The sequence below is a fragment of the Malus domestica genome, chromosome 04 (genome assembly GCF_042453785.1).
Source record: "Malus domestica chromosome 04, GDT2T_hap1".
NCBI lineage: Eukaryota > Viridiplantae > Streptophyta > Magnoliopsida > Rosales > Rosaceae > Malus > Malus domestica.
In genome coordinates this window covers 27,830,447-27,858,106 of record NC_091664.1, presented here as the reverse complement: position 1 = coordinate 27,858,106, position 27,660 = coordinate 27,830,447, and the positions used below count along the sequence as shown (strand labels likewise).

General features: G+C 36.9%; 5 protein-coding genes and 2 non-coding genes across 8 annotated transcripts; 2 read left to right on the top strand and 5 right to left on the bottom strand.

Moving 5' to 3' along the window:
• Positions 1-86: 86 nt before the first annotated feature.
• Positions 87-3,613, bottom strand: LOC103433881 (probable protein disulfide-isomerase A6). Its single transcript, XM_008372167.4, has 11 exons — positions 3,353-3,613; positions 2,702-2,786; positions 2,473-2,570; positions 2,237-2,292; positions 1,966-2,083; positions 1,729-1,756; positions 1,539-1,630; positions 1,190-1,346; positions 987-1,111; positions 728-827; positions 87-377 (listed from the first exon to the last, which is right to left on the bottom strand). The coding sequence occupies exons 1-11, from the start codon at positions 3,502-3,504 to the stop codon at positions 303-305; spliced, it is 1,086 nt and encodes a 361-aa protein (XP_008370389.1). The 5' UTR covers positions 3,505-3,613; the 3' UTR covers positions 87-302.
• Positions 3,614-5,084: 1,471 nt separating this feature from the next.
• TRNAP-CGG (transfer RNA proline (anticodon CGG)) lies at positions 5,085-5,156 on the bottom strand. The gene has a single exon. It is a non-coding gene; the product is annotated as a tRNA-Pro (tRNA).
• A 71-nt stretch (positions 5,157-5,227) lies between these two features.
• On the top strand, positions 5,228-8,208 carry LOC103433879 (uncharacterized). Its single transcript, XM_008372166.4, has 10 exons — positions 5,228-5,422; positions 5,582-5,662; positions 5,763-5,793; positions 5,889-5,971; positions 6,605-6,637; positions 7,131-7,209; positions 7,328-7,380; positions 7,478-7,538; positions 7,659-7,741; positions 7,902-8,208. Exons 1-10 carry the CDS (start codon positions 5,408-5,410, stop codon positions 7,989-7,991), a joined length of 609 nt encoding a protein of 202 aa, XP_008370388.1. The 5' UTR covers positions 5,228-5,407; the 3' UTR covers positions 7,992-8,208.
• Positions 8,209-8,361: 153 nt separating this feature from the next.
• Positions 8,362-9,771, bottom strand: LOC103433878 (uncharacterized). The gene is made up of 4 exons (XM_008372165.4): positions 9,450-9,771; positions 9,297-9,361; positions 8,969-9,194; positions 8,362-8,779 (listed from the first exon to the last, which is right to left on the bottom strand). The coding sequence occupies exons 1-4, from the start codon at positions 9,526-9,528 to the stop codon at positions 8,649-8,651; spliced, it is 501 nt and encodes a 166-aa protein (XP_008370387.1). The 5' UTR covers positions 9,529-9,771; the 3' UTR covers positions 8,362-8,648.
• Positions 9,772-12,888: 3,117 nt separating this feature from the next.
• Positions 12,889-15,471, bottom strand: LOC103433877 (small COPII coat GTPase SAR1A). The gene is made up of 3 exons (XM_008372164.4): positions 15,096-15,471; positions 14,447-14,578; positions 12,889-13,406 (listed from the first exon to the last, which is right to left on the bottom strand). The coding sequence occupies exons 1-3, from the start codon at positions 15,222-15,224 to the stop codon at positions 13,086-13,088; spliced, it is 582 nt and encodes a 193-aa protein (XP_008370386.1). The 5' UTR covers positions 15,225-15,471; the 3' UTR covers positions 12,889-13,085.
• Positions 14,032-14,151, bottom strand: LOC114824685 (small nucleolar RNA snoR83). The gene has a single exon (XR_003772958.1). It is a non-coding gene; the product is annotated as a small nucleolar RNA snoR83 (small nucleolar RNA).
• A 9,027-nt stretch (positions 15,472-24,498) lies between the features above and the next one.
• Positions 24,499-26,028, top strand: LOC103433873 (universal stress protein A-like protein). 2 transcript variants are annotated; one of them, XM_008372160.4, is made up of 4 exons: positions 24,499-24,815; positions 24,919-25,028; positions 25,117-25,235; positions 25,809-26,028. In XM_008372160.4, exons 1-4 carry the CDS (start codon positions 24,638-24,640, stop codon positions 25,903-25,905), a joined length of 504 nt encoding a protein of 167 aa, XP_008370382.1. In that variant the 5' UTR covers positions 24,499-24,637; the 3' UTR covers positions 25,906-26,028. The 2 variants fall into 2 exon arrangements, with proteins under 2 accessions (XP_008370382.1, XP_017187194.1); XM_017331705.3 differs by having other exon boundaries at positions 24,544-24,836.
• Positions 26,029-27,660: the final 1,632 nt, after the last annotated feature.

Sequence of the window (27,660 nt, the reverse complement as noted above, 5' to 3'; positions counted from 1 at the left end):
CAATGGTTTGGTTTTAACCCAAGACATAATGTTGATGACGAAACAAAACTATTTTTTTTTTTTTTTTTTGAAATAGAACAAAACTATTCGATGCAAAAAGAACACTAGATTATTGTTAATAGTATGCAGGCTATCCTTCACTACTACAAATGATAAATTAAAAGCGCAAAGATGTCAAGAAAAAGATGTGTAAATAGTACACTGAAAAACCTCTCTTCCCAAGATCCGGAGAAATTGGGAGACGACTTCACCAAAATTAGGTTTACAGATTCCTCCCTGCGTGCTGCGTCGGAAGTGCCTCTTCATGAAGATGAAGCAAAGGTGTATAGAATGTTCTTCTTGAGAGTAAACTCGTCGGCCTTTATTGGGTTGACAGACTGCACCAACGAAAACAAAATGAAAGGTAAGGCCAATGTAGATCAGTAACCAGCTTCGAGAGGGGTTTGAAAATACTAAGAAAGATCGTATAGGTTTTTTAATTCCCTTCGATTTTTCAGCATATGAATTCATTTTTTTTTTCGTTTGAAGTTTTAGAACTTTATTGATATATAGTTCCTAGTGTTGGATGCATCACAGTTTCATATCCAGTTTAATCTAATCCTGCGCCGCACAGTAGACAATCCTGTAACATATGAAGTCTCAGTCGAATCATGTAAGCTTACCCTTTTCACCAAACAAGGCCTATGTATCTTGCTAGTAATGGAAAGAGTATAATATAAGATCTAACCTTTTCGAGTATGCGCTCAAGTCGCTGAATTTCATTCTTTGCATAATCAGCACCTTTCTCCAAAGACTTTTTGGCAGCTTTCAAGTATATGTTACCGTATCTGAAATTTAAACAGAACGAGAAGTTAAAATGCGAATCAGAAGATCAACTGCAAAAAGACGGATCTAAAGGATTTAGCTAAGATCATCACTGAAAGATTCCAAATTCGTTTTAAGTACGTGCAAGTATCATCTGATCAAACTAGGGAGGGTGTATTAACCTTGCAGCCGAACCCTCAAGTTTCCCAACTTCCTCTTCTATCTTGGAAAAGATTGCCTTCTTCTCATCGTCGCTAGATTTCACAAACTCCTTTACTAATTCGTCCAAATTTTCAACAATGCCAGCCTACATAAAAGAAGATCATTGAGAAGAAATGGGCAAGATTTTGATCAGGTGCATTCATGGTGAATTGAAGGTACTGACTTTGGAAGTAAGTTGTCCTTTTGCGTCTCTGCTGGAGCCAGATTTCTCATTAATGAAATCTACAAAATCCTCCAAATCTCTGCCGCCACCATACTCTTCACCCTCCTTCTTGTTCTTTGGGAAGAATTTCAATGTGGGATATCCACTAACACCGTACCTGAATAGGGAGCCTTGTATTAGGTCTATTTATTTTTATTTTTTTTATGATATGTTTTACTCCGAAAATGTTTCATCTGACTCATTAAAATATGCTACTGATCAAAAACAAGATATAGATTCAGTAGAATACAACACACAATACTAAAATAAGGACCAGAAGTTCGTTGATACTATTAAACTACTAACTCACTTTTCAGCTAAATCCTTGTATTTGTCAGCATCAAGATTAGCAATCACCACACCGTCCTCCAACTTAAATGCTGAGGCAACCTTCTCATAAGTCTGGATAGAACACAAAATAAATAATCAAGATCAACTGTTGTTCAAGCACCAGACAAAGGGTTCCAATAACGGATTTGAAGGAGCAGAAATACACTTACAGGAGCAAGGGATTTGCAATGTCCACACCTTCCATGAAAAGAAAAAGGGGGAAAACAGATTTAGAGTTGCAAAAGTACCAATCAAATTCTACTGCAATTTATTGCAAACACAACAGGATGATAATTGTATAATCCCCCCTCCCTCTTGTACACCAATTTAACTCCATTGACTCAACAACCGACAATACAGAATTCAATATTAAGCATTAAAAAGGAAAATTGAAGACATAATCTTACCATGGTGCATAGAACTCCACCAGCACATCTTTTGTTTCATCCAGGACAACCTCATTAAAGTTATCCTGCGTAAGTACCACAACATGGGATGGGGCTGCAGCAATCTTCACATTGGTCCCTGCTTGCAAAGAAGAGCTTCATGATCAGTCATAAGCCTAGGATTACTACGTAAATGAATGCGTATGTTAGAATTGAACAAACTCAAACAACCAAGAAATATCGACATATTTATTTAGTTCCTTTTCAGTTGAATAACATAACAAAATACTACCTCCTTCCTTATTCACAAACTCAGCAAGAGCTTCTGCATTACGGGCACCTTCATACCTAAATCATGTAAAATTCAATCAGAAAGGTAGACCAAAATTACTAATACAAACAAGGATGGTGAAAAATGTTACATCGTCTGAAATTTGGTTAGAGGGTTCGGTGGCAAGAGTATCAAATCAAAACTAAAACAAATGCTTTCATGTAAACTGAGCAGGGGATAGGGGAAAACACACTCACTTTTTGGGTTCTAGGGACCCTTTAGGAAACCATTGAATTGTGGGGTAGCCGGAAACTCCATACTTGCCACAAACGCCCTTGTGCTCATCACAATCAACCTATTGAGAACCGGCAAATTAAGATAAAATGGTCAATCACCGGCAGTTGTCTGCAAGACACAAATTCAATGGTATGGCAGTAACACAATCATCAGACAGTCTAACGAGGACATCAGGAATAGAAAACCTACCTTTGCGATTAAAATCGATTTTGCTTTCTTAAAACTTGAGCCGAGCTTCTCATACTCCGGTGCAAGCTTCTTACAGTGACCACACCTGCAACAGGAAGTATGAACTGTATACAATTAAAAGAAGCAAAATTAAAACTAAAGAAACATATCCACTATACGCTTCCTGAAATATGGATACGAAACAACAGAAATCATCCGGAGAAACGATGTTAGTCCAATACTAATCGAAATTCGGACGAAAATTCAACATAGACACATTATAACTCGCATTCTGATTACCAAAAATTCCAATTCCATATATAAGTAAAAAATTCAAACACTTCATATGGCCTCGATCAATTATTCACATTTAGATCTAGAATCCTGGACTGCCTATTCGCAGATCTCCAATCAATCAGTCTCAGCATCGCCATATCCGATACAATTGACTGATTCATAGCCGTGTTTGGCATCCGAAAAACTAAATTAATCGATTCAATTCAAATCATTTACAATCCTACACTTGAGTAAACTAATCTCACACTAATTTGCATTCATTTCGTTCACAATTAACAACAAATAAGATCATCACAAAACCTCATCAGCTAAAATTAGGGTTTTCCGAATCAAATCTCGGAACCAAACAGCTGAAAATTAGAAGTCTAAGAGTACCAGGGAGCGTAGAACTCGACGAGAGCGGCGCGATCTTGACCGACCTCCTTCTCGAAGTTGTCCTCCGTGAGCACAACGACGTCGTCTGCGAAGGCCGACGAGGCAAGGAGGGCTAGGGCTCCGAAAGCGAACAGAGTCTTCGAGCTCGCCATCGTTTCAAACTTTCTGAAGAGAGTCGGTTCAGTTGCGGAAAGTCCAGCTGCTCCTCTGCTTTTATACCCGCCTTTGTTGGACTCGTTTGGCCTTTTAAAAAAAAATATATATATATATATATATATATATTTCTCGACGGTAAAAAATAAAGAAAAATAATTTTAAGACGTAAATTGGAAACTACTCCACGAAATTCTCATCGCGTCACTGTGTACGCGCGGTACTGGACACTGCTTTTTTTAATCTGGCAATCATGTCTCGCCATGTGTACAAATGTAATCATCAGTCCACTGAGACAAAGACACGTGTCAAATACTATTTAGGGGAGAAGATTTTAAAAGACTTTAAAATCCTAATCAATTAAAAGATTTTAAAGGATTTTAAAATCCATTCAAATATACGTGTAATCAATTAAAAGATTTTAAAGGATTTTAAAATCCATTCAAATATACGTGTAATCAATTAAAAGATTTTAAAGAATTTTAAAATCCATGCAAATCTAGTGTATTAAAAAAATTAAGATTTTGAAGGATTTCAATAAGTTGTAGATTTTGTGGGATTTGAGAGCAAAAAGTATATATAACAAAGACCAATAAGAATCCAACCTCACCCCCTAGGATTTCAAATACTTCCACCACAATCCACCACAATCCATTCAAATTCTTTAAAATCCATATGAATTTTGTAGAAGTCTTTAATTCTCTTTAATCCTATAAAATCTATCATTTTTAAAATCTTAGTTTGACTACACCTCCTTAGCAAAAGTTATACGAATTCTTATATATGAAGAACCAAATAATTTTCCTTTGTATGCTTATTAATTTTGAGTTTTTTTTTATTCTAAAATTCAGTTTTTTTTTTTTTTTTTTTTTTTTTGTTGTCAATGATAGATTTTGCTAGATTAATCACTGACGAAGTTCAAACCCACACTGTCATGCAAGCCTCAAGACCTTTCCACCATTGTAGTAAAAGACCACTTATTTAAGTTGACTTAACTAATCTTGCCATAAACCTTTTTTGGTTTTGATTGAGTTTTGCACAGGATGTTAGTTGATTATAAATAACATAGATGCACGTTTATATCTCTTTTGCAATTGCAAAAGTTTAGATCACGACATGCTCCTACGAACACCACCTATTCTACAATGCTCACGAACCAATGCGGAAAACCACTTGCACGTTTAGGAAGTTGAAGGCCGTCGGGTTGGTTGTAGCATGTAAAGTTATCCTTGTAGTTTTCGCCTCCCAAGACCTAGAGACCTAACTAGAAAATGTGAAGTAAATGGAACCTTTGTTTTTCTTTGTCTTTTCCCTTTCCCAAGGCCCTTCTTATTAGAAGAATGAATGATTTGCTCGTAAAAATCCCGGAAGAAATTTATTAAATAATTTTCTGTTTGATTACTATTTCACTTTTAATTTAAAAAAATGAAAAATAAAAACTTCATGTCAAATTTTGAAAATTCAATAAATATGTTTTTTTTTTTTTAAATTAAAGGTACCAAACAAGAATAGTTAAAAAAAAAAAGCTTAAAAAACCTAAAGCTTTCAATACAAAAACAGCGGAAAAAATAGAAAGCGAGGGGCGTTGCAAGAATCGAACTCACGACCTCTCGCACCCGAAGCGAGAATCATACCACTAGACCAAACGCCCAATTTGGCAATTATCTGGAAATTAACCAGTTTTTAATTTAAAATCCCTAAACTTTTGAATACTATTATTCCTCACGCCTTTCTTCGCTTCTTCTTCTTCATCTTCTTCCCCTTTTCTTCAGAACGTTGAGGATTCGGACACTCTCTGGTTAGCCCTCTCTCCAATCTCCATCTCTCAGAGATTCCCGAAATCTCAATTGCATCCTTCAAGGACCGGACTGCAAATTAGCTCAAAGATTGAGCTCCGCAGCCATGGCCAGCAGTAATGTAAGTTCAATTTCCCAAAACCCTCACTTTCCGTCACTGAGAATTTATCAATTGCCCTAAGTAGGTTAAGTTCTTGATTCCAAAAATACAAAGTACATGATAAATATTTAATCTTTGTATGATTTAATTAATTCATTAGTTGTTATTATTTTTGTATAGGCTGCCGGAGTAGATAATACTTTCAGAAGGAAATTCGATCGAGAAGAGTTCTTGGAGCGAGCTCGTGAGCGCGAAAGACAGGTTTGAACCCCGAAAAGTATCGTTCTTGTTGTTGGTTTGTAAATTTGTAATATGTTTTATGGGTTTTTCCTAATCTGGGTGTTTTTGCAATGTGCTTTAGGAGGAAGAGGGAGGACCGCATAAATCCAAATGTGGGTTTGTTTAATCTTGTATTTCGGTCTCTTTGCGCTATTCGAGTTGTTTTCTTTGGTATAAACTAAAAGTGTGGTTTGCTATATGTGTGTAGCGAAAGGTCCGCCACTGCAAAGGAAGCCATTGAAGCACAGGGATTATGAAGTGGATCTCGAGTCTCGCTTGGGGAAAACACAGGTGAACTTTTTATTGTTTGGAGTGCATATGCATTTTTCCCCATTTGTTTGAAAGTTGAGATTTTTTTGAATTTGTGGAATACTATTAAGCCTATCATGATGCGACTACTTCTCAACCTATGAGTTAGTTTTTAAGAAGATTCCAATGTCATGTGTAATTGGATGCGTTTGATCATCATGGTTAATCAGCATCCTTGATGTATCTGTTTTAATTGACCATAAAGTTTTGATGTAAAATCTTCACCTTAATGCAGTATGTTCAAAAAAATGATATATATACTGTCATAGTTGGTTTGGTTTTCTGATTTCATGAAAATGTTGTGGTCCTTAGAAGATTATAGATTTGGATTCAGGAAGCTTGGTAGGAGAAGAGGGGTTTGTTATTCCTATGTTGCTTTACTCTGAAGAAAATTATATTGAGACGTTTGCCTCTTTCAAACGGGAATATCTCACGTCCTGCCTGCTCAGTTGAGTTGCATTAGAACCATGAATATTTTGTTGGATTCTGATGTGTCTAAATAAGATCCTTTATTGGATATTTTGTTGCTTACATCTTTGTTAATTGCTAAGTAAGTTTTACAAGTTTCTTATCACTTTTTTTCATTAACCTTGTTATCCCCTGTATGTTTTGCAGGTTGTTACTCCGATAGCACCTTTAAGCCAGCAGGTAAATACTTGTCATTGAATATTTGTAACTGAATTTTATGATTGCATTTTAGTAACGATGTTACTTGTTTATTTTAATTAAATAAAAATGGCCAGCCATCGGGTCGACTATGCCCATCAAAGGCTTTGCATTTCTTATCTCTCTTTCCCCTCCTCCCTCCCCCTTCTCTCCCCTCCTCTTTGAAGGATATTCCCTCATTAGTTAGGCTGTGTAGCTTTCCTACTGAATCCTTATCTAGTGTAGGCTGAATTACCGCACTTGAAGCCAAGATTTGAGTGCAATAATTAACCCATTAGTTACGGTCTACCGCTCACCTTTCTAACATTATATTGATATAAATTTCATTATGCAAAAAGAACATTAGCGTGTATAGTACTTTCTCTATATGGTTATGGTATCTTGTACGTGATCTGATATGAGTTGTCATTTTCTAGCCTTGTCTTCTCAATATTATTTCCCCTGCTACATTATGATTAATTCTGTTCTTTTTCAGGCTGGATACTATTGTTCGGTTTGTGAGTGTGTTGTAAAAGATTCTGCAAACTACTTGGATCATATCAATGGCAAGAAACGTAAGTAACTCTTTTGATATTGTTATGATATGAGTTCATCTATAGATATGTTTCTATTATCATTACAATTATTGTCTTTTTGGTTTTATTATCCTTTGAATGGTTCTTTTCTTTGTAGATCAAAGAGCTTTGGGTATGTCTATGCGGGTAGAGCGGGCATCACTCCAACAGGTGGAATTTGAGAAATAACTTTTGTTTGTGATAAAATTGGAAATTCCTTGTTAAAATCATTCATGGGAATGACCATATTTACGTTGAATTCATGCAGGTTCAGGAGCGATTTGAAAAACTCAAGAAGCGGAAAACTGATGGAACTTTCACAGAGCAAGGTAAGTCATTGAAGGAGTGAGAAGTAAATGAATCCTTCAGAGACTTTGATCACTTATTTAAGGTGCATCTGTGTTCTGATTACTGATAAAAAGTTGATCTCTCTTCCTTTTCCCTCTCAGATCTTGATGAGCGGATCTTGAAGCAGCAGCAAGAAGAGGAAGAGCGGAAGCGCCAGCGTCGGGAAAGGAAGAAAGAGAAGAAGGTTGGTAGAATTGATTCACTTAATATTAATGTTTGTAAGGCAGAGATTGGAATCTTCAAATTCGGACGTTTGTTATCTGCCTTGCTATAATATTTTGCGGTTGATTTTTTGTTTTTTCTTATGTCAATTGATTCTTTTAAATCTTATTTCCTGGGTTCAGAAAGAGAAGGTAGTCGAAGAGGAAACGGAAATTGATCCCGACGTTGCAGCTATGATGGGATTTGGTGGATTTGGTTCAGCCAAGAAGTGATTATTTCTGGCCAGTTCAACTTTCACAGCTTTTTTTTTTTTAATCTGAGCGGTTTCTTATGTATCTGATTTTGTTCTTGAGTGACCGTATCGTACGAATTTAGGCGTTCGTTTTTGTACAAAATGTAGGTTCGTGTACTTTCAAAATGTTAGTGGAATTTGAGAAAATGGAAGAGATTTTATGCCAAGATTCATAATGCATCGGTTTGATTCATCTTTGTTCTGGTTTAGCATTTGCAGCTTGTCAATTTTGTTTTAATTTTACAAAGAAATTGAGAATGATTGATGATATGAATATGGCATAGCCGAGGGACGTTTGAGGTTGGTAATTCTAAACCCGAACCAAGGCAATCACCGGTCATCTTACAAAATATCGAAAGAAAAATAACTTGTTACAAACCACAACATACAAGATCTTTCGTCGTACGAGTAATCTATGATTGGTCATGTAACTAGATTGCAGTATGTTATGGCAGTTGAGTATAAATGGTGTATATGGTGGTGTATTTTTCACTTTAGGAGATGTGCTAGTGTCAGTCGCGCGCGTGAAGTTTTGACGTTATCACATTCCATGATTAGGTATGGGGGCTACCGTCAAGAGCCCACGTGTCCACTGATGCTAGCATATTCCTGACTTCAAATGTGGTAATTGATGCAGTCAGTGTAGGATGAAGAGACAGAACCCAGTAACAATTAAGAACGTGAAAAAACTGACGAACTTTGGTAGCTTCTGTGCACTGCTTGTTTCACCTTGGTACTGACCAAAAGGCCCAAAACCATTGAACCTCCCTGCACAGACAAAATTTTATTATCTGTATTTTAACTTTGATCCTCAAAAATCAACCATGTCAATAAACAGAATCAAAGTCGAAAAAAGTTGATTAGACCTAAGGTTTTCTCAAGACGTGTCTTAAAGACAAGACGTCCTGCACAGAGTCGGACTGCTACTCGTAAGTTTTTGTGATTCTTTTCGCTTACCTATTTGATTTGTGTAGATGCAGCCAGCATGAAGTGCACTTCTCAGCTCAGGCAGTGTTGCTCTATTGCCGAAAACGAAGTTTGAAAACATTCTATCAACGCAGTTCAGAACTTGTTGTGTCTCTTCAAAACATGGTCCATGGCAGAACGAATTAGTTGCTTCAGGAGGCACGTTAAATTCTCCACTCTCATTCAATCTGTATGCTTCATTACAACCAGCATAAATCTGATCACTCCAAATCAAAACAAAATCAATAAGAAACAAAATCGAGGACCTAATGATGTTCGTATAACATGAAATCGCGTTATGAGCATGGTTTGCACTCACAAACTTGTTGGTGAAACATGCCAAGGCTGTCACAAACGTCTGCGCCGGGTTGTCCTCTGCGTATCCTGCAACATATTGAGACAATCGTATGAACACAATCAGCTAGGAAACAGAAAGAAAGCGCAAGAGGGCGTCATGAACGCGAAGTATTACCTGAGTAGGAGCAACAAGCTGCAATGAGAAGAAGAGTAAGGCAGAAGAACTTGTGTTTTGGGAATATAATACAAGCCATTGTAAATTTGTAAGAGATGATTTGTGTATGAAATTGATATTAGTAGTAGTGACTGGGGATATTATATGGGTTTTTGATCTTTTTAATGAGGCATGAGAGAGAGAGAGAGAGAGAGAGAGAGAGAGAGAGAGAGAGAGAGAGAGAGAGGGAGAGAGAGAGGATCTTGCCTCACAATTGGTAAACCAAAAAGGAGAGAGATTGAGGTGGTGGTTTTAGATAGTTATAGCAAGAAAATGGTTGGGGAAAATGGGACTTGTAGATGAATGAATTTGGTAAGTAAGCCACCAACTTTGCACTTGTTCTTGAGCTCTCCTTTTTTTTTTCTTTTTTATCAATTTGAGTGCAAGAATTGAGTACTAAATTTGTCATTTTTCACTAGAAAACAAATGTTTAGATTAATATTCAAAGACCATTGGGATTGCATGATGTATTAAGTCCAAGTGCCTCCCCCTAGAGATGTTTTAGATGGTTGATGTATATATTTTATTTATTTATTATTATTATTATTTTTAATTGGATACAAATTATGCATACAAACGGCGCCAATATATTGCATTGGCATTGGATTTGAGTGGTAGGAGGCCCAATGTATCTAACACACGCCCTTCAATTATCTGAGTGAACGTTTTAGGGTTGCATCAGTGAAATTATTGTTTATCCTTTGCCATAACAGAATGAGTAGAATTGCTATGACACCCTTAAGCTTATAGCAGACATGAGTCATATCATTATGTGGAAACCTGCATTCATTAGATAGTGTCTTCAAATATACACCCACCATTAAGAATAGTGTAAAGGCTATATTAATTATTAGTAAAAGGCAAATACTACTAGCTAGAGAGATTTTTCAGTGTGCCGGATCATAGATATATACGTCATATGTCATCATACAAGTGGACGGACACTTAAAAAGAAAACTTTCTTCCGCTTGTATAGTCACATAGGACGTACTGTCCTGTGTTCCGAGCACATTGAAAAATCTTTATGCTAGCTGAATGAATTAGTTAGCTACGCCAGGCGTTGTAATTTTAATTTCACCCCCAAACAAATGATAAAACAAGAGCAGTTGCTAGCTAAAAGTTGAATGTTTTGGAGGAGGTAACTAGAAGTAGAAGAAAAAGGCATGTAATTAGATTCGGACTTGATATATATACATTTGATTGGAAAATTAACCATATATCAAGTCCAACCTAAATACGAAAATCAACTGTATCCTGTGATTTCAACTTCAATATTTGATGCTTATATTAAAATTAAGGGAATTTTAACGAAAAGCTCCTGGTATTGTTCACTTTAACGAAAAACCACATTTTTACACTAAAAAGTCAATCTTGAAACTATTCACTTTACTCTTTATTTTGTCCTTATCGTTAAAACTTAAAGTTTTCAAGTCATTTACATTAGTTTTCCTTAAAATTAAACCCTAAAAACTATAACATTATTAATTAAACTCAAGAAAACCTAAAAAACATGGTCTAAACTTCTTGTTTCCGCCATCTTTCTTTTCAGATTAACCGCATAGCCTCTGAGGATTTTGATTTATTAACTTGATGTATTTAACTTTGACTGCTCGATCTTTTCATCCAAGATAACTTGCGTCATCTCTTCTGAGAAATTTGGGTTCCCATGCAAGAACCTTTCCCTGTTCTTGCCAGGAAACCACTTCCCTCTCCTCCAATCCAGATGAGGCCTCACGTGAGTAGCCGGATAAACAACGTGATCCAACGTTGTTTCGAAGAACACGGCGTAGAAACCATCCTTCTCCCCGGTGACAACCCCCTTCCACCACCCGTCATTGTCGTACACATCCACCAAATCGCCGAAACCAAACTTTTCATTGTTTGCAGATGAGTCGTTCGGGCTCAATGGCAGGGTTTGATTCGGGTGCGGAGGGCGGACGTCATGAGCCATGACGGTCTCTTTGTAGAGCGTGCGCTCGTCATTCTCCAATAGCTCCTTGTACTCGACAACATAGTTGTCCCCCATGTTGGCTACAACCCTAGCTGCAAAGTGCGATCCGATGAACCCCTCATCCCTGCTTGATACTTCAACTTCGTTGTTGGTTTCAAACCATCTTTCGGGGAGGAACTCATTTGGATCGTCGAGTTGTGAGCGAAAGGAGGAAGCAGGACGAGAGTTCGATGCGTTTGTACGCGGTTGGATCGCACGGGAAGGCCCCATTGCAAATGATTTGCGAGTGAAAGAAAGGAAGTAGAAGAATGAGAGTTGGATTTGCTAGTTGCTACCAAAGAATGAGAGTTGACGAGTGCCTTGTTTGTATATATAGAGTCCTGTTCTGTTTAGGAAATTTTGGCTTTCCTATTCTGTTTAGGAATTGGAAGATTTTATACTTTTGATTTCTTAATGTTTCTAAATTGTACGATTTGATTAAAAGAAAAAGTTATTATATTTTACGGATTCAACCCACCTCAAAAGTGTCTATACTTTTACAAATTTAGCGCACTTATACATAAACTTATAGATAAATCGGATTCGGATTAGATTAGTCTAGTTCGAGCCGTTAAGTAAACTAATCCGACCGAATAGTCCGATGTATATTTAATAAGAAAATCCATATATGATTTGATAAGTTAACGAGTATTTGATATGAAAACCCAATCTGATTTCTTATACATTTTTTTAATCAATCTTCATTATCAATCAAATTAGCTCAATTTCATATTTGATTTGTTAACAAATTCTCGGATGCAGATCATAAAAGCATTATCGAATTGAATTCACAAATCCATATTCTATTAATCGAATTCATATTGGAATTCGGATCAAAAAATTCATTGACACGTCTACCTACAAATCTAACCCAGTCATACTACTATAAAGCTAGAACAAATTTTAGTGTCACGGTCCCAAATTTAAGTGGTCTTGTCAATGCACCTATTATTTTTTTTATATGGGTGTGCATCATAATCGATATGTCAATAATCTAGTGGTACTAATAAAATTTATCATTTATGGACATGTCATAACTTGAGAAATATCTTTGGAATTTGGCAAAGTCTAGGGTTTCTTTCAATACAAGCAAACATAGGAAAAGAGGGTTGAACACGAGTTTAATAAGAGGGTTGAACACATGAGTTTAAGTGTAGAAGTGAGTGCTTTTAACCGCTTATAATTTTTATCCATACAAGTGACATAAGAAGGTCAAACACACGAGTTTAAAAGCAAAAGTAGATGTTCTTAACCAATTACAGCTTACAAACATCTTAGCTTTCAGGCGAAGTACGGCAGACCAAGCATTAGGGTTTTTTTTTTTTTTTTTTTTTTCTTTCTTTTTAAATGGATTCGAAACTATTACAATAATTATGGGAAAAATGGTGTTTCAAACTCGAGACGCATGAGTAGAAACCAATACCCTATTGACTAGGATGTCGGACCGCATTTATTTACAATTGCTATATGTCTCTAAAGAATGTGAAGTTCTTTCATTTCAAGAAGCAAGAAAAAAAAAGGCAAAAATATCTCCAGCAATAAAAAAAAACTCGAATTCATCGGAAACAAGACGAGTGAGTAGCCTAGTCTTTACTTTGTAGTGCCCTCTACTTAATGTACTGAGAAAGCCACTTGAAGCCATCGCCATAACCCATTTTCCGAACAATACTGCACATGAAAACCTCGAGGGGACGGACATTTGAGTCTTGCAAGTTTACTTTACCCTTGCCTGTGGTGAAGTTGTTCAGACCAAGGTGGAAGCGCAACTCTTCTTCTGAGGCAGCGTATGGTATGTCGATCTTGTTTCCGAGAATAAGGAATGGAACAGTGGCCAGTGATTCATCGGAGAGGAGAGCATCCAGCTCTTTTTTTGATTCTGCAAACCTTTCCTTGTCGTAAGCATCCACCAGGTAAACCACCGCATCCACCTTTCACAACAAAGACGAAATGCATTACCAAGGACAAACCATAGAGATAACATTTCTTTTTCGGTCAAGGAAACATAGAGATAACATAGTATGAAGCAAGACAAAACCAGCATAACCAAGGATGAAACATAGTGATCATATTTCTTTTTCCATCAAGGAAACATAGAGATAACATAATATGCAGCAAGACAAAACCGGTATAACTTGAAATTACCCTCTTAGACTAATGAACAACACAACCATTCTTTCTTAGACAATCAACCAGACCCCAAAGATCGTTCTAGTGAACGATTCCAGATATTCTATCAAACCTATTTCACAGCTGTTACATTTCACCATGATAAACCCCAGCAATATGTATATGGTTTCCAAATAAATATACTACAATCTAAGGGGGTGCCTAAACTTCTTTTAATTAATGATCGTCTTGTAACATATCTAACTACATCATGCAGGTCCTACTGTGCACTTTTTCCTCCCAAATATGAGTGCTTCATAGGAGTTAAAAAACACGATAATTTCAAAACAGCAATCGACAAGAAATGTTCATTCACACTTCTAATAAGGGATCTGCATGTAATCTGCCCACTATTGATCTAGATAAAGAAATTGCAAAGCAAATGATGGATGTGCAGTGAGGCACTATTAGCATACCTTTTACAGAGAAAAGGTGCTATCCGCGAACTACCATTTTTTATATCTGCCTCCCATGAATCAGGTAAAAACAGTAACTTTTATCTGGGATTATGGAGGCACAAACATCCAAGACAACTAAGTGCACGTGGCAAGAGAAGATCATACAACAACTATATGGGTAGGTTAAGATCAACATTGTTTCCAATTTGACAATTCGACTGGGGGGCAGTGAAATGTTTAATTCAGCAAGGTACTTGTGAAATACAAGAACAATGATTCACATCGTCCAAATGCAAACTAGCTAACTACCATTGTAACAAAAGCTAAAACAGTTCATATGTGCAGAAAACCAGTTGCCATATCACATATCAACACATCATCTTGAATTAAATCATCAATGATACCTTGGCATAGTAATCTTTCCAAACTCGGCGAGCAATCTGATGTCCACCCAAATCAAAAGCCTTGAACTTGATTTTACCAATGCTCAACTCCTCGGATGTCGGATACTGGGTCGGCTGGTGTTGAACTAACCTCTGCAATAATGCATCAACAACAAAACCCAGAATAAGAAAACGAAATTCTATGCTAATCAAGTAATTATCAAACAAAATCAAAACAATTACAAGAGCAAATTGCTTTATTCATTTCTTCTTCTTCTTCTTCCAGATATTAAAACTTGAGTGATTCAATAGCATCTTAAACTCAATACTTATATTGGATTGGGAGCAGAAAATCTAATGAAAAAAAAAAACCCATAGGAATTACACAAAAGAAAAGAAAAATGATTTTCAATTGCACAATTAAAAACTACACTCTCAAAACTATTCCTTCAGTCCATATTTTCTTTTTCTTCACTTTCTCATCAACCAAACAGACCCCGGATTGATTAAACGTAAAACAAAAACGAAAATTTCAGCATAAACCAAACACCAATTAAAAACACCATTGAAGCATTGAAAATTCCCAAATTTCACCGAATTCGAAAGGACCAAAAACCCACCAACAAATTTACAAAAAGTCCGATTAAAAGGATGAGATTGAAAGAAAAACCTCATCTTTGAGCATATGAAGCAACGTCGTTTTGCCGGCATTGTCGAGACCCAAAAACAAGATCTTGGCCTCCTTCTGCCACAGTCCGAGCGATGCAAGAACCCCATAGAACCAATCCAACAAGAACATGGTGTTTCCACCCAGAAATCGTCAGATGGAGAGCCTCCCCCCAATATCAGAGAGACAGAGAAGTAGAGAGAGTTATGTGGAACTGTTACTGGGTTTGGTCCGATAGACGGCTGTGATGTGGCTCTGACCCAATTGGCAATTCTGGGACGTTAGATTCTAAATTTCCAACAGCTGGGATCTAATTTTTGTTTTATTTTCATTTTTGGCGAAGTTGGTCGGTGGGGATTTGATTTTCCTTTATTTATTTATTTTTATTTAACACATTTTGATGATTAAATGATATTCTATTCAAAAGATTTTTTGTATGATGATCTTCAAATGGGTATTAAGAGATTAAAGGCATCCGATTATGAAAATTTTACGATTAAATTAGATTATAAGTAAGTGGAGGAATGAGCTAGTCCATAAGAAGATGATGCAAGCATTATCCATATAAAAATGTCCATTATTTACCATTGAATTAATAATTAGGTGAGGTAAATACGTAAAACATAGAAACATTAATATAAAATATCAAATGTGTTCCAATCCTTAGACCATCTCCAACCGAACGAGGGCCAGAGGGTTCATTTTAGCCGTCTGGCCTTCCAAGATATTAATATTTTAATGAACAGTACATGACCATATTTGCCTCCATCTCTAACCGAGGGCCATAAGGCCAAACATAATTTATTATTTAAATTTAAAAACTACAACAACTTAAATTTGTAGGAAAAAATGAGAATTTTTTAACATTTTTTTACAAATTTTGGCCCAAAAAAATTCAAATTCAAATCCAATGGCTAGTTGATATTAGCATGACATCAGCTAGCCGTTGAATTTGAATTTTTTTTTTTTTTGCTATAAATAGGTTGGATATTGAGCTATAATTCACACACCTTTGAATTTAATATATTTCATTTCAATCTCTTTCAATTCAATCTCTTCCAATTTAATTTCTTTCAATTCAAGTTTACAATTAATTCCAACTTTGGATCCTCTTCGAATTCCAATTGGGGATCCTCATCCAATTCTGAATTGGAACAAAAAATGGGCGCAGATGAGACGAGAAGATGAAGAGTCTGATGAAGAAGATGAAGCATGGCGCAACACACAATATATGGCAGCCATAGCTGCAGCCACAATGTGTCAGCCAACTAAGGAACAGCCTCAATGGGGTGGCTCTATTGATGGTCGTTTTTACAAACCACGAAATAAAGCGATGACGCATGCCAATCTGATGAACAACTACTTCAACCTTAACTCGGTGTACACAAAAGATGATTTCAGACGTCGCTTCCGGATGAGATGTCATGTCTTCGAGCGTGTACTTCATGATGTCTATCAGGTCAATCCATATTTTCAACAGAAGCTGGACAGAGCAGGCCGCCCTGGTTTCTCACATCATCAGAAGATTACTATTGCACTACGAATGATGGCCTATGGCTCCCTAGCTGATTCGATGGATGAAACCTGTTGATGCACAAAACCGGAGGTCTTGGAACAACGTAAATCCGATCGTGAATCTGCAAGTAATGTAACTAACACAAGATGTATCGTGGTTCACCCCAAGGTTTGGGCTACGTCCACACTGATTGTATTGTATTTCTCTGAGAAGTGAGGGAGAGAGTGTGAGAGCTTTGCTCTAGATAGGAGAGGCTTAGGGTTTGTGAGGGTGAGGAGGCCATTTTATAGAATAAGGGCTCCTCCCCTAATTACATATTTGCCCTTTCCTTTATTACACAATTACATTTAAGTCTCCCGAGTATTTATACGAGACCCTAAATATGGTATAAACAAAACCCATGGTATGTCTGAGTCTACATGCCTTGATACTCTTGCTGAATTCTATAACACAATTGTTCAGCTTTACAAAGAGGAGTACCTACGCAAGCCAAATCAAGAAGATCTGGATCGACTCATTTGCAAAGCTGAAGATCATGGGTTTCCGGGTATGATAGGGTCATTAGGTTGCATGTTGGTTAATGTTATTTAATGTTGTTTCATATTGTTTAATGTTGTTTCATGTTATTTAATTTAATTTAATGTTGTATAATGGCTTATGATGTTATAGGAAAAAAATAGAATTTAAAAAAAATATGAGACAAATTTTGTAAAATGGAAGTTATAGGAAAAAAATAAAATTTTAAAAAAATATGAAACAAATGTTGTGAAAGAGAAGTTATAAGAAGTTATAGAAAAAAATAGAATTTAAAAAATGAAGTTATAGGAAAAAAAATTTGTTAAAAAAAAACATAAAAATTAAAACTGTAAAAAAAATAAAAAATAAAAAATAACGGCTAGCTGACGTCAGCTAGCCGTTGCATTTGAATTTTGGCCTAGAATTCCTGTCGGTTATATACGACAGGATTGGTGAGTTTTTTGGCTCAGCTCGGGGCTAGCTGGCTGGCTCATTTGGGCCAGCCCTTTGGCCCTTTCAGATTCCGTGGGGCCCACGAGCCCTCTAGCCTAGCCCTTGGTTGGAGGCGGTTTTTGGGCATTTTTCCACTCTCTGGACCCTTCAGTTGGAGATGGTCTTAGGAAACACAACCCAATCCTAGTTAGGAAAGCCGAGTTTGAACTTTCATTTTTGTTGGTCAGTGGGGATTGTTTTTTTATTCTTTTTCCTTTTGTCCAATTCCTTTCTTCTTTTATTTTTTTCAATTAGAAGCAATATTGGCCTCTTAGTACTATAGTCTAGTGGTATTCTTCTTCACTTGTGAGTGAAAGGTCTTAGGTTCAATTTTTGTCAAAGGCGAATTTGAACCACATTATTGCTAGCCCATTGTGAGGCTAAGCCCACTCTTTCTCCGTTTAGTATAGATAATATCGTTTGTTCAAAAAAAAAAAAAAACAATTAGAAGCGATATTACTATTATTCAAAGCAAGACAACAAATTTGATAACTACATTTCATTTTAGCAATAGCTATGGTACATTACAAGATTTTTTTTTTATTTTTAAGTAGGGTTGTTAAATGAACCACGTCGCGTCACTCGTAAAACATTTCTTACAAAAGCATGAATTTTCTGTATTTAAGTTGATCTTCAACTCCATGTTGGTTTCCCACGATGTTAGGGTGAAAATTCTAGGTTACGACTTGCTATGCCACTCACCTCACTTCTACGACACAAAAACATTTCAGCACGTCCATGCCACTTGCTCACACCAATGAGCTTAGTGCATGCCAACAGGATCCTCGGATCTTTATGGGGAGGATTCTAGGAATCCATGAATCGTGTCTGTTCATCGTACATCGTGCGGTCAGTTTTTGTCAATGATTGTTTGTGTTTAATTTTAATAATTTTTGATCGTACGATATATGATGAACGAACACGGTTCACGGATCATTGGAATCCTCACAAATAGGATCCGGCGAGTATCCGGATTCAGTCGCATAACAATGTGGTGCAGGTGTCTAAATAGAAGAATTCCCAATAACAAGCAGTCATTCTGGAATTTCTCTTGCTTTTACAAAAGTTGGTATTAAGGTTGGAGTCTAGATCCTCTCCGGATCTAAAAAAGCTGAGCCTAAGGATCAAATGATTCGGACTGTTGAAAGTATTATAACTTTTAGAGGGGCTCCCAGTTTGTAGCCGTTTGATCAAATTTCAACGGCCCAGATCATTTGATCCTTAGTCTCAGTTTTTTTAGATCCGGAGATGATTTGTACTCTTAAGGTTGCATTTGTAGGTGGGGTAAAAATCTGTAAAATATAGAAACAATTTTCTTTTTTATAAAAAGGTAAAATATAACATAGAAACATGTATCGCTATCAAAGCGTAAAATATAGAAACATTGAGATACAAAAAATAAAAAATCTTCCGAATCCTGATCTGAATAGGAAAAGCCAAAATCCTAACCCTAATCGGAATAGGAAAGCCCAAATATTCAAGACTATATATGCCATATTGGATACAAAGAAGGCACTTGAACCGTCACTCTTCTACTTGCTTTCTCTCGCTCACAATCATCCACTCTAATTCTTCTGCTTCATTCTTCTCCAATGGAGGCATTCCGTATGGAAAGGTTTTTCGAAAGAGACAACGAGATCGAAGTGACCGGCAAGGAAAAGGGGTTTCTCGGATCTTACTACGCAGCCAGGGTCATCGCCAACATGGGAGACAATTACGTGGTGGAGTACAAGGAGCTGCTGGAGGACGACGAGCGCACGCACTGTAAAGAAACCGTGATGGCTCATGACGTCCGCCCTCCGCACCCGAACCAAACCCTACCTTCAAGCCCAAGGGACTACTCATCTGCAAAGAAAAAGTTTGGTTTCGGCGAACAAGTGGATGCGTACGACAACGACGGCTGGTGGGTGGGGATCGTCACCGGGGAGAAAGGCGGTTTCTGCACCGTGTTTTTCGAAACAACATGGGATCACATTGCGTATCCGGTTACTCACTTGAGGCCTCATCTGGAGTGGAGGAACGGAAGGTGGTTTCCTGGAAAAAACCGAGGCCGATTCGTGGTGGAGAACTCGTATTTTTCAAGTGAATTGGTGGAGTGTATCTTGGACGAAAAGATTGAGCAGGAAAAGTTGAAGAAATTGGAAGTTCAACGAGATCATGAGCATCATCGCATGCAGTCCGGCTGGGAAGAAAAGATGGTGCAGTCAAGAACTGTTTGGGCTTGAATTCACATCGTCGTTGACGATTTGAAGTAATCAAAAGTGGAATAAGACAATGAAAATCATCGATTAATTTCAAGTTTAATACCTTTATCTTAATTTCTTGATTGTATATATGCCACGTTTTAAATTCCATTAGTTTTGTTCTTTTGATCAAGAGGAAACTTTTTCAACATATTTATTTTGCTCTGGACTTTGAAAGTTCTTGACCTTTAATTTCCTTGTGTACAATATTCTGCGAATTAATCATCTCATATTATTGAAGACACAGATTAGGCTTCTAAGATTAATTCACGATTGCGTAATATTTAACTAAGAAAGCTGCAGGATGGTTTTGCATCGAAATTTAACCTTTAATTAGTGGCAAGTAAAGGCTGATCAGAAAACTCACCCAAACTCAAGAATCTAGGTAATTAATCCTCAAAGAAGCAAGAAAACGCCCCTGTAAACCAGTAAGTACTTCTCAATTTAGCAATTGTAATTTTCTTTTTCTTATTAATTAAAATCTTTGAAATTGTAAAAGCCTTCGATGTTAGCTCAAGTGATCAAGGAAGGTTTGATTATATGAGTTATGTTTCAAGATATGTCAGAATTCGATTCGCTCACCAATGTAATAATTTTTTTATTACCACAGACCACTTTTTCAAAGTGCTCTGACAGAGTTAAAACATGTGAAGCTGGCAGCTCCCACTACCGTTTTATGACCAAGCAGGGTAAAGGAATAACATTACTACTTGTTGTTAGGGAGACTCCTATATGTTGACCTCCATCCCCAACAGACAGGCAGACCTGCAAAAATGCTCAACCCTTCCTCATATCTGAGAGGGCACTCCCAAAGAAGCCTTTCGAAATATTTAGTTTTCTTTCCCCCCGATAATACCTCTGCAAACAAGCTATACTAGAGCAAGAATATCTCATATCATCAGGGTTAAAAGCAAGAGTATCCCATATCATGTTTTTTCCCTGTCTTTTCCTTTGGCCTTGTTCTTACCTGCAAGACAAGGAGAAAGAGAGCAATCAGTCAACACTTGGAATCAAGCTTCCAATCAGGAACTGACTGCCTGGAACCCCTTACTTGATTACTTACCTGGCATTGCTCTCGAGTACTCATCTTCAACATCTTATGCTTCCAGGGAAGATACCGCATCTGCCTGAGGAACATATAGGGCAAGTGAGAAGGATACAAGGAAGCATGTGGAGACAAGCGTAACAGCACACGTGCCGATACATCCACTACTCTGTCAAAAGTAAAAGTATCCCATATCAGCAGGGTCGAACGTACTATAGATTTGATGGACTTGTTTTGACCCTCAAATTCTTCAGTCGGCCTTATACTCTGGAGGAAACCAGAAAACCCTCCAGCCCAGTTCAAGAATAAGCCTGTGGAAAGTTACTTCTTCAAAAGCAAAAGTATCCCATATCATCTCTTCTCATTTTTCTTCTCTTTATCCTTCATGCTGCCTGCAAGACAGGGAGAATGTGAACAATCAGCCGGAACTCGAAATCAAAGTTCTGATTTGGGACTGATTGCTTGGAGCTCTGATTGCTTACCTTGTCTGTCACCTCTTTCAGCAGATCCCTTAGCTCGGCGACTTGGAGGACTCCTACTACATGGTTTGTATCGCGCTTGACCAAGCTTGAAACTACAAGTAAGCTTCAAGTGAAATTGATACATTACCTTGTGCATCTCCACCAGTTAAAGATACCACCCCTGGATGGAGGAAGAGTACTTCCAGAGAAGATGTCACATCTACCTACGAGACAGATAAGGCAAGTCAAGACGATACCACACTCTGGAACTTAGAAGTTTCGTGATTACGAGATCATTCTCCCACAATATTTCCTAATGTCATTTGTATTAAATCATTCACTTGTACTCACTAAAAGAGAGCTTGAACCTATGTACTTGTGTAAACCCTTCACAATTAATGACAACTCCTCTATTTCGTGGACGTAGCCAATATGGGTAAACCACGTACATCTGGTGTTTGCTTTCCTATCTCTATCCATTTATATACTTATCCACACTAATGACCGGAGCAATCTAGCGAAGATCACAAAAAGCGACCGTTTTCGCTACCTAGGATCTATCTTGCAAGAGAACGGAGAATTAGATGGAGATCTCAACCATAGAATACATGCTGGATGGATGAAGTGTAAGAGTGCATCCGGCGTGTTGTGTGACCGTCGTAGGTCACTGAAGCTCAAGGGAAAATTTTATAGGATGGCAATAAGGCCATCGATGTTGTATGGCACATAATGTTGGGCGGTGAAGCATCAACACGTACACAAAATGGGTGTAGCGGAGATAAGGATGCTTCGTGGGATGTGTGGGCACACGAGAAAGGATAAGATTGTGAATGAGGATATCCGAGGTAAAGTAGGAGTAGCCGAAGTTGAAGGAAATATGAGAGAAAATCGGTTACGGTGGTTTGGACATGTGCAAAGAAGGCCTATTGACGCTCCGGTTCGAAGATGTGACTACGGAACAGAGGTTCGGGGCCGAAGGGGTAGAGGAAGACCTAGGAAAACTTTGGAAGAGACCCTAAGAAAAGACTTAGAGTACTTGGATCTAACGGAGGATATGACACAAAACCGAGCGCAATGGCGTTCTAGGATTCATATAGCCGACCCCACTTAGTGGGAAAAGGCTTTGTTGTTGTTGTTGTAATATGTTATTTTTTTGTTAATATATTGCGGGGTTGAATATATGTAGCTAGTAGCCTAGTCAAATATAGAAACATCCATTATTCTTCCACTGAATTATGAGGTTGATCATAGATCCGGAAAATATAGAAACATTAAGATACAAAGGAGTTTGGAAAAGACTCGGGCGAACTATCTAATAATGTTCTAAAGTCTTGGAACTCACCGGTGTTTCGGAATATACTTCATAAGAAAAAGAACTCTCACTCCACTTCCTCTTTCCACTCACAACCATCTCCAACGGCGTCGAACTCTCGTTCTACTCCCGTCTTTCACCCGCAATCACCTCCTTTACTACACCGTACAACTAGGGTTTTCAAAAGAGACGACGAAATCGAAGTGTGCAGCAAGGAAGAGGGCTTCTCGGATCCAACTATGAAGCAACCGTAGGTTCGAACATGGGATATAACTACGTGGTTGAATACAAGGAACTCTTAGAAGACGATGAGTTCATACACCCTCAAAGAAACCGTCATGGTCAGCAAAGTCCGACCTCGACCCCCTTCCACTCATCAAACGGTGGCGAAACAAAAGTTCACCTTCGGCGGAGTTGTAGATGCGTATGACAACGACGGCTGGTGGGTGGGAATCGTCACCGGGAAGAGAGGGTGTTACTACACCCTCTTTTCCGAAAGCACTTGGGATCACATATTGCTTATCCAGTCACTCGCTTGATGAAACAAACTCCGTATTTTTCACATGAATTGACGCAAGTTATCTTGGATGCAAAGATTGTTGAGTCAAAAGCACAACAAGGTAAACAAAATAGTCCAAATCAACGTGGCAGATTGGAAGAAAATATCACGCAGTCAAAAGTTGTTTGTGCTTGAAAACCATTGACCATGTTTTTAATTTTCTCGAGTGTTTTTTTTAATTCATTTTATTTTATTTAAGAAGATGTATTAAAGTAAGATGGCATTAATTTTGTTGTTTTGTGAATAGACATAATTAATTGATAACTCGGGAATATTGATGTGTTGAGAGGTTCCTTGATTCCATATCATCCATCTTTAGGGGGGCACCTTGCACTGCAAATTATGCCAGTTCAATAAAATACAATATTTTTGTCATAATTTTAATTAAAATTCCTTTCTTGTTATAGTCTATAGATATGGAATGTTCTTCACCATTAATTTGGTGTTTGTCTACAATTCCAATATTTAATCGTTCATGTTATTCACGACACAGATTTTAGATTTATGCTTCTATCATATAGTAATTCAATCATGAGCAAAATATCTTATTAATTTCAAAAACCTACTTACACTTTATGTTTCAAACAATTTTAAACTTAATGGTTAAAAATATATAACCACGATAAAATCAACAAGCCACTCAAAACACTACACCGTTATCGTTAAAAGCCTAAAACACAAGAAATGTACTATAAAGACACTATACAAAAAACTTTTAAAATAACACCGTTCAAACAATCATTTGAAATTTATTTCCAATATTATCTCGTCTAATCATTTTTTTATAGTGCATCTGTAACAAATTTAGCATAAGTTGAAGAGAAATGTTTGAGTACAAATTGTCGACAACTTCTCCCAATAAGTATCCAACTTATGTAAAATATCCGCATTGTGAGAACCGGATGCATACAGCTGTCGCACCCAAGAATTTATTAAAATTAATTAAGACATAAGTACTTGCACCTCATCTTAAGCTTTATTATTCTACGATGTTGGTAACTCTTTTCATAAATAAAAAAAACAAATTTTCCAATCAAGCTCAGAATCTTTCATCATGTTTGCCCTTTCTTTTGTTTTTATATAAAAATGTGGATCCTTTATGTCTAGTTAAATGAGATATTATATTTATGGAAAATATATAAACAACTCAAATCTTATCCAAACTCCAGAATCCGGAAAATTTTCAAACCAAGACAAAAAAATCAGGCCCACCGTCTTAGAAAACCACTCTTCCACAAAAGCCCAAACCCGCCAACAGATATTTTCCCACCCATCTTTTTACTATATATACCCACTCCACCACCTTTGTTTGTTGCATCAACGGCGCTCTGCCTCTATCTCCAGAAACCACTTCAAAAAATCTCAAACTGTTCTCGAATTTCGACCGTCCGATCGTTGAAGATGACTGACGTGGCAGAAAGCGAGCGGAGGATCCTCGTGGCCGTCGACGAAGGCGAGGAGAGCATGCATGCGCTGTCGTGGTGCCTGAAGAACGTTGCAGGGCAAAATTCCAAAGATACCCTTGTCCTCCTCCACGCCAAGCCCCCGCGAGCTGTGTTCACGGCTCTAGATGGCACAGGTAGGCGAGAGGACCCATCAGGTATTTTGTTGTGATTGTTGAGGTTATTTTGGGAATAGGATATGATTCAGTGGTTTTTTGTGTAATTTTGTTTGGGCTTCAGCGTATTTGTTTTCGTCTGATATTTTGGCGGCAACGGAGAAGTACGGCGCTGATGTCGCGGACTGCGTTATGGAGAAGGCGAGGAAGATGTGCAAGGACCTCCAGCCTGATGTAAGCGTCAGAGTTTTGATTTCGTGAGGGTAAAATTGTCATTTTGCTTTTAGGTTTTGATCAGACGGTCGATTGTTGCCCTGGTCAGCTTAAGGCGGAGACGAAAGTAGAGAGCGGAGATCCGAGGGATGTCATTTGCCAGATGGTAGAGCGGGTTCGTGCTGACGTGTTGGTTATGGGAAGCCATGGCTATGGCGTCATCAAGAGGTGGGTCCCAAATCATGATACAGTTTTTGGTTTTTTAAGTAAACTAATCTGAACTATTTCGTAGTATATTGATTTTCTTCTTTCTCTAGTAAGGACATCTAGTAATTTCTTGCACGATTTGTTAACTTAGTGAAAAATTAATAAACTTGTTGTTAATTCTTGACTATTCAGGTTGTGATCCAGTCATCTGTTAAAAATGCGTTGCGTCGCTATCAGTATCTCTTAAGAACTCGATAAAATATCGTCGACAATTTTTTGTATCATTCTGTAATCGGACACAATGGGACATTACCTATTACCGAATTGAGTTGTTGTCGGGTCCTCTGAACATATTAAGATAATAAGTTTACACGGCACAATCCTCTAAGATAATGGATAAAATACGAAAATGACATGAACAGATTAATCGTTAGGCCTAATGTAAATGAAATGTCTTAAATTCAATTTTCATCAAAATTTAATTAGACTAAATTATTATAGCAGTTTAGATTACAAGAAAATCATTTGTCTGTATTAAAGAAACATATATTATGGAATTTATTTGTAATAATTAAAAATATGGGGTTTTTGCAGGGCTTTTCTTGGGAGTGTGAGCAATCACTGTGCACAGAATGTCAAGTGTCCTGTCTTGATCGTGAAGAAGCCAAAAACAAATGCCGGGAGCAAATGACTTTGTTAATTAATCCTCTCTTTTTTTACTTTTTACCACTTTATGTTCTTCCTTTTACCCTTTCCACTTCAAAAATGTCCTCATGCTGTTAGTTTTTAATTATTAACTGAGCTAAGCAGTGAACTTTCTGTTAAAAATCTTAAAAAAAAAAGAAAAAAAGTAAATTGTAACAACGATTCTTTAACTTTAACTCAATTGGGGCAATGGTACCTTAACTAAAAATCTATTACTATTGGTCTCTTAACTCATTAAAACATGCATTTATGATCTCTCAACTAAAATTTCATTACTATTAGTCCCTTAACTTTAATTCAACTAGAGAAATGGTCTCTCAACTTTAATCCAATTTGAGTAATAGTCCCTCAAATTTTAACCCAATTTTAGTAATGGTCCTTCTAACATAACTCATTTTGACAAAATTTTTACGACGTTGATGAAAAGGACAATAGCTACACGTTTTGATGAGTTGAGGGATCCTAATTGTAGCAATATGCATTTCAACATAATTTACTTTGACAAAATTCTAACGAAATTGACAAAAAGAATCATAATTACACATTTTGATGAGTTGGGGGACCAATGGTAATGACTTTTTAGTTGAGGGATCAATGGTAATGATTTTTTAGTTAAGGAACCATTGCTCCAATTTGATTAAAGTTGAGAGACCATTACTATAATTTACTAAAAAAAAAAAGACTAGTTGGTGGCTTCGCCATGACGATTTATCTTTTCAGGGTCCGGGAAACTTACAAGGGCATTTTAATCTTTTTATAGTCATCATAGTATGATTCACTAGCACTAGAAATTAAATCCATAATATACCGTGTGAAATAAAGGCATAGAATTCGTCGTCAACCATTAAATCATGCCGTGATAATTGAATTTTCTGTTGAATATTTAGATAATAACAATTGCACTTAAAGCTTTTAACACAATTAACAGGTTCCAAATTGAATTTCTGAAGGAATTGTTTTCACTAACTTCCATGACACCAAGATTAACCAAATAAATAGTTTAAAAATAACACTAGTAGGAACACGTAAACAGTCAAACAGAGACATTACGTGGCCGGCTTTGTCATATGATTTTGTTCGTTGGCACCAACTCTGTAGAGAGGTCAAATTTTAAGGATGGTGCTATTTCTTTGATTGGCCATACTGTTGACAATACTTGTATTTACTTCTCTCACACCACTTGTTAATTTTTGTTATTTGATCTTCTTTAATTCATCCGATCCGATAATCGAAAATTAAAAATGTATGAGAGAAGTAAACAGGGGTATGTGGATATCACAACTGTATAAGCCATGGTTGCGTTGAGGCTTCTCTTTGAATAAAAGTTTATGTATTAGCTAAAAAAAAAGGAATACAGAAATAAATTGACTCAAAATATTGCTCTAGTTTATGAACGGAGGAAAATCAAAAGTTATTGAAGCAGCATTGGGCTAAATTGTAGCAATAGTTCTTAAATTTTACTCTAATTTAATTTTAGTTGCTCAACTCTCATATTAATTTCTTTAGTCCTCGAACTTAACAATGTGTTGCACAATTGGTCCATTTTATTAATACCCTTTTTTCCCGTTAAATTAGGGGGTAAATTACGAACTTCAATTTAAACCTTAAAAAAAACAATAGAATGAGCTAAAAGAAACTAATAAATGCGAATGAAAATCTATAAATTAATATCTTAAAACAAAATGAAGGTTGGACTTTAGCAACTTGTAAATATTTAGCAATGCGATTTCAAAGTTGATAG

Excerpts from the sequence above, each read along its gene's own strand:
- LOC103433873 (XM_017331705.3), top strand. The coding sequence starts at position 24,638 with ATGACTGACGTGGCAGAAAGCGAGCGGAGGATCCTCGTGGCCGTCGAC. Across the intron at positions 25,029-25,116 it reads GCAAGGACCTCCAGCCTGAT|CTTAAGGCGGAGACGAAAGT; the intron begins GTAAGCGTCAGA and ends TGCCCTGGTCAG. Across the intron at positions 25,236-25,808 it reads GGCTATGGCGTCATCAAGAG|GGCTTTTCTTGGGAGTGTGA; the intron begins GTGGGTCCCAAA and ends GGGTTTTTGCAG.
- LOC103433881 (XM_008372167.4), bottom strand. The coding sequence starts at position 3,504 with ATGGCGAGCTCGAAGACTCTGTTCGCTTTCGGAGCCCTAGCCCTCCTT. Across the intron at positions 2,293-2,472 it reads GGGTCCCTAGAACCCAAAAA|GTATGAAGGTGCCCGTAATG; the intron begins GTGAGTGTGTTT and ends TACATGATTTAG. Across the intron at positions 828-986 it reads CTTGAGGGTTCGGCTGCAAG|ATACGGTAACATATACTTGA; the intron begins GTTAATACACCC and ends TTTAAATTTCAG.
- LOC103433878 (XM_008372165.4), bottom strand. The coding sequence starts at position 9,528 with ATGGCTTGTATTATATTCCCAAAACACAAGTTCTTCTGCCTTACTCTT. Across the intron at positions 9,362-9,449 it reads AGCTTGTTGCTCCTACTCAG|GATACGCAGAGGACAACCCG; the intron begins GTAATACTTCGC and ends AATATGTTGCAG. Across the intron at positions 9,195-9,296 it reads CATGTTTCACCAACAAGTTT|ATTTATGCTGGTTGTAATGA; the intron begins GTGAGTGCAAAC and ends TGGAGTGATCAG.
- LOC103433877 (XM_008372164.4), bottom strand. The coding sequence starts at position 15,224 with ATGTTCTTGTTGGATTGGTTCTATGGGGTTCTTGCATCGCTCGGACTG. Across the intron at positions 14,579-15,095 it reads TTCATATGCTCAAAGATGAG|AGGTTAGTTCAACACCAGCC; the intron begins GTTTTTCTTTCA and ends GCATTATTGCAG. Across the intron at positions 13,407-14,446 it reads GGAAAGATTACTATGCCAAG|GTGGATGCGGTGGTTTACCT; the intron begins GTATCATTGATG and ends TTGTTGTGAAAG.
- LOC103433879 (XM_008372166.4), top strand. Across the intron at positions 5,972-6,604 it reads CTCGCTTGGGGAAAACACAG|GTTGTTACTCCGATAGCACC; the intron begins GTGAACTTTTTA and ends TATGTTTTGCAG. Across the intron at positions 7,381-7,477 it reads AGCGGGCATCACTCCAACAG|GTTCAGGAGCGATTTGAAAA; the intron begins GTGGAATTTGAG and ends GAATTCATGCAG.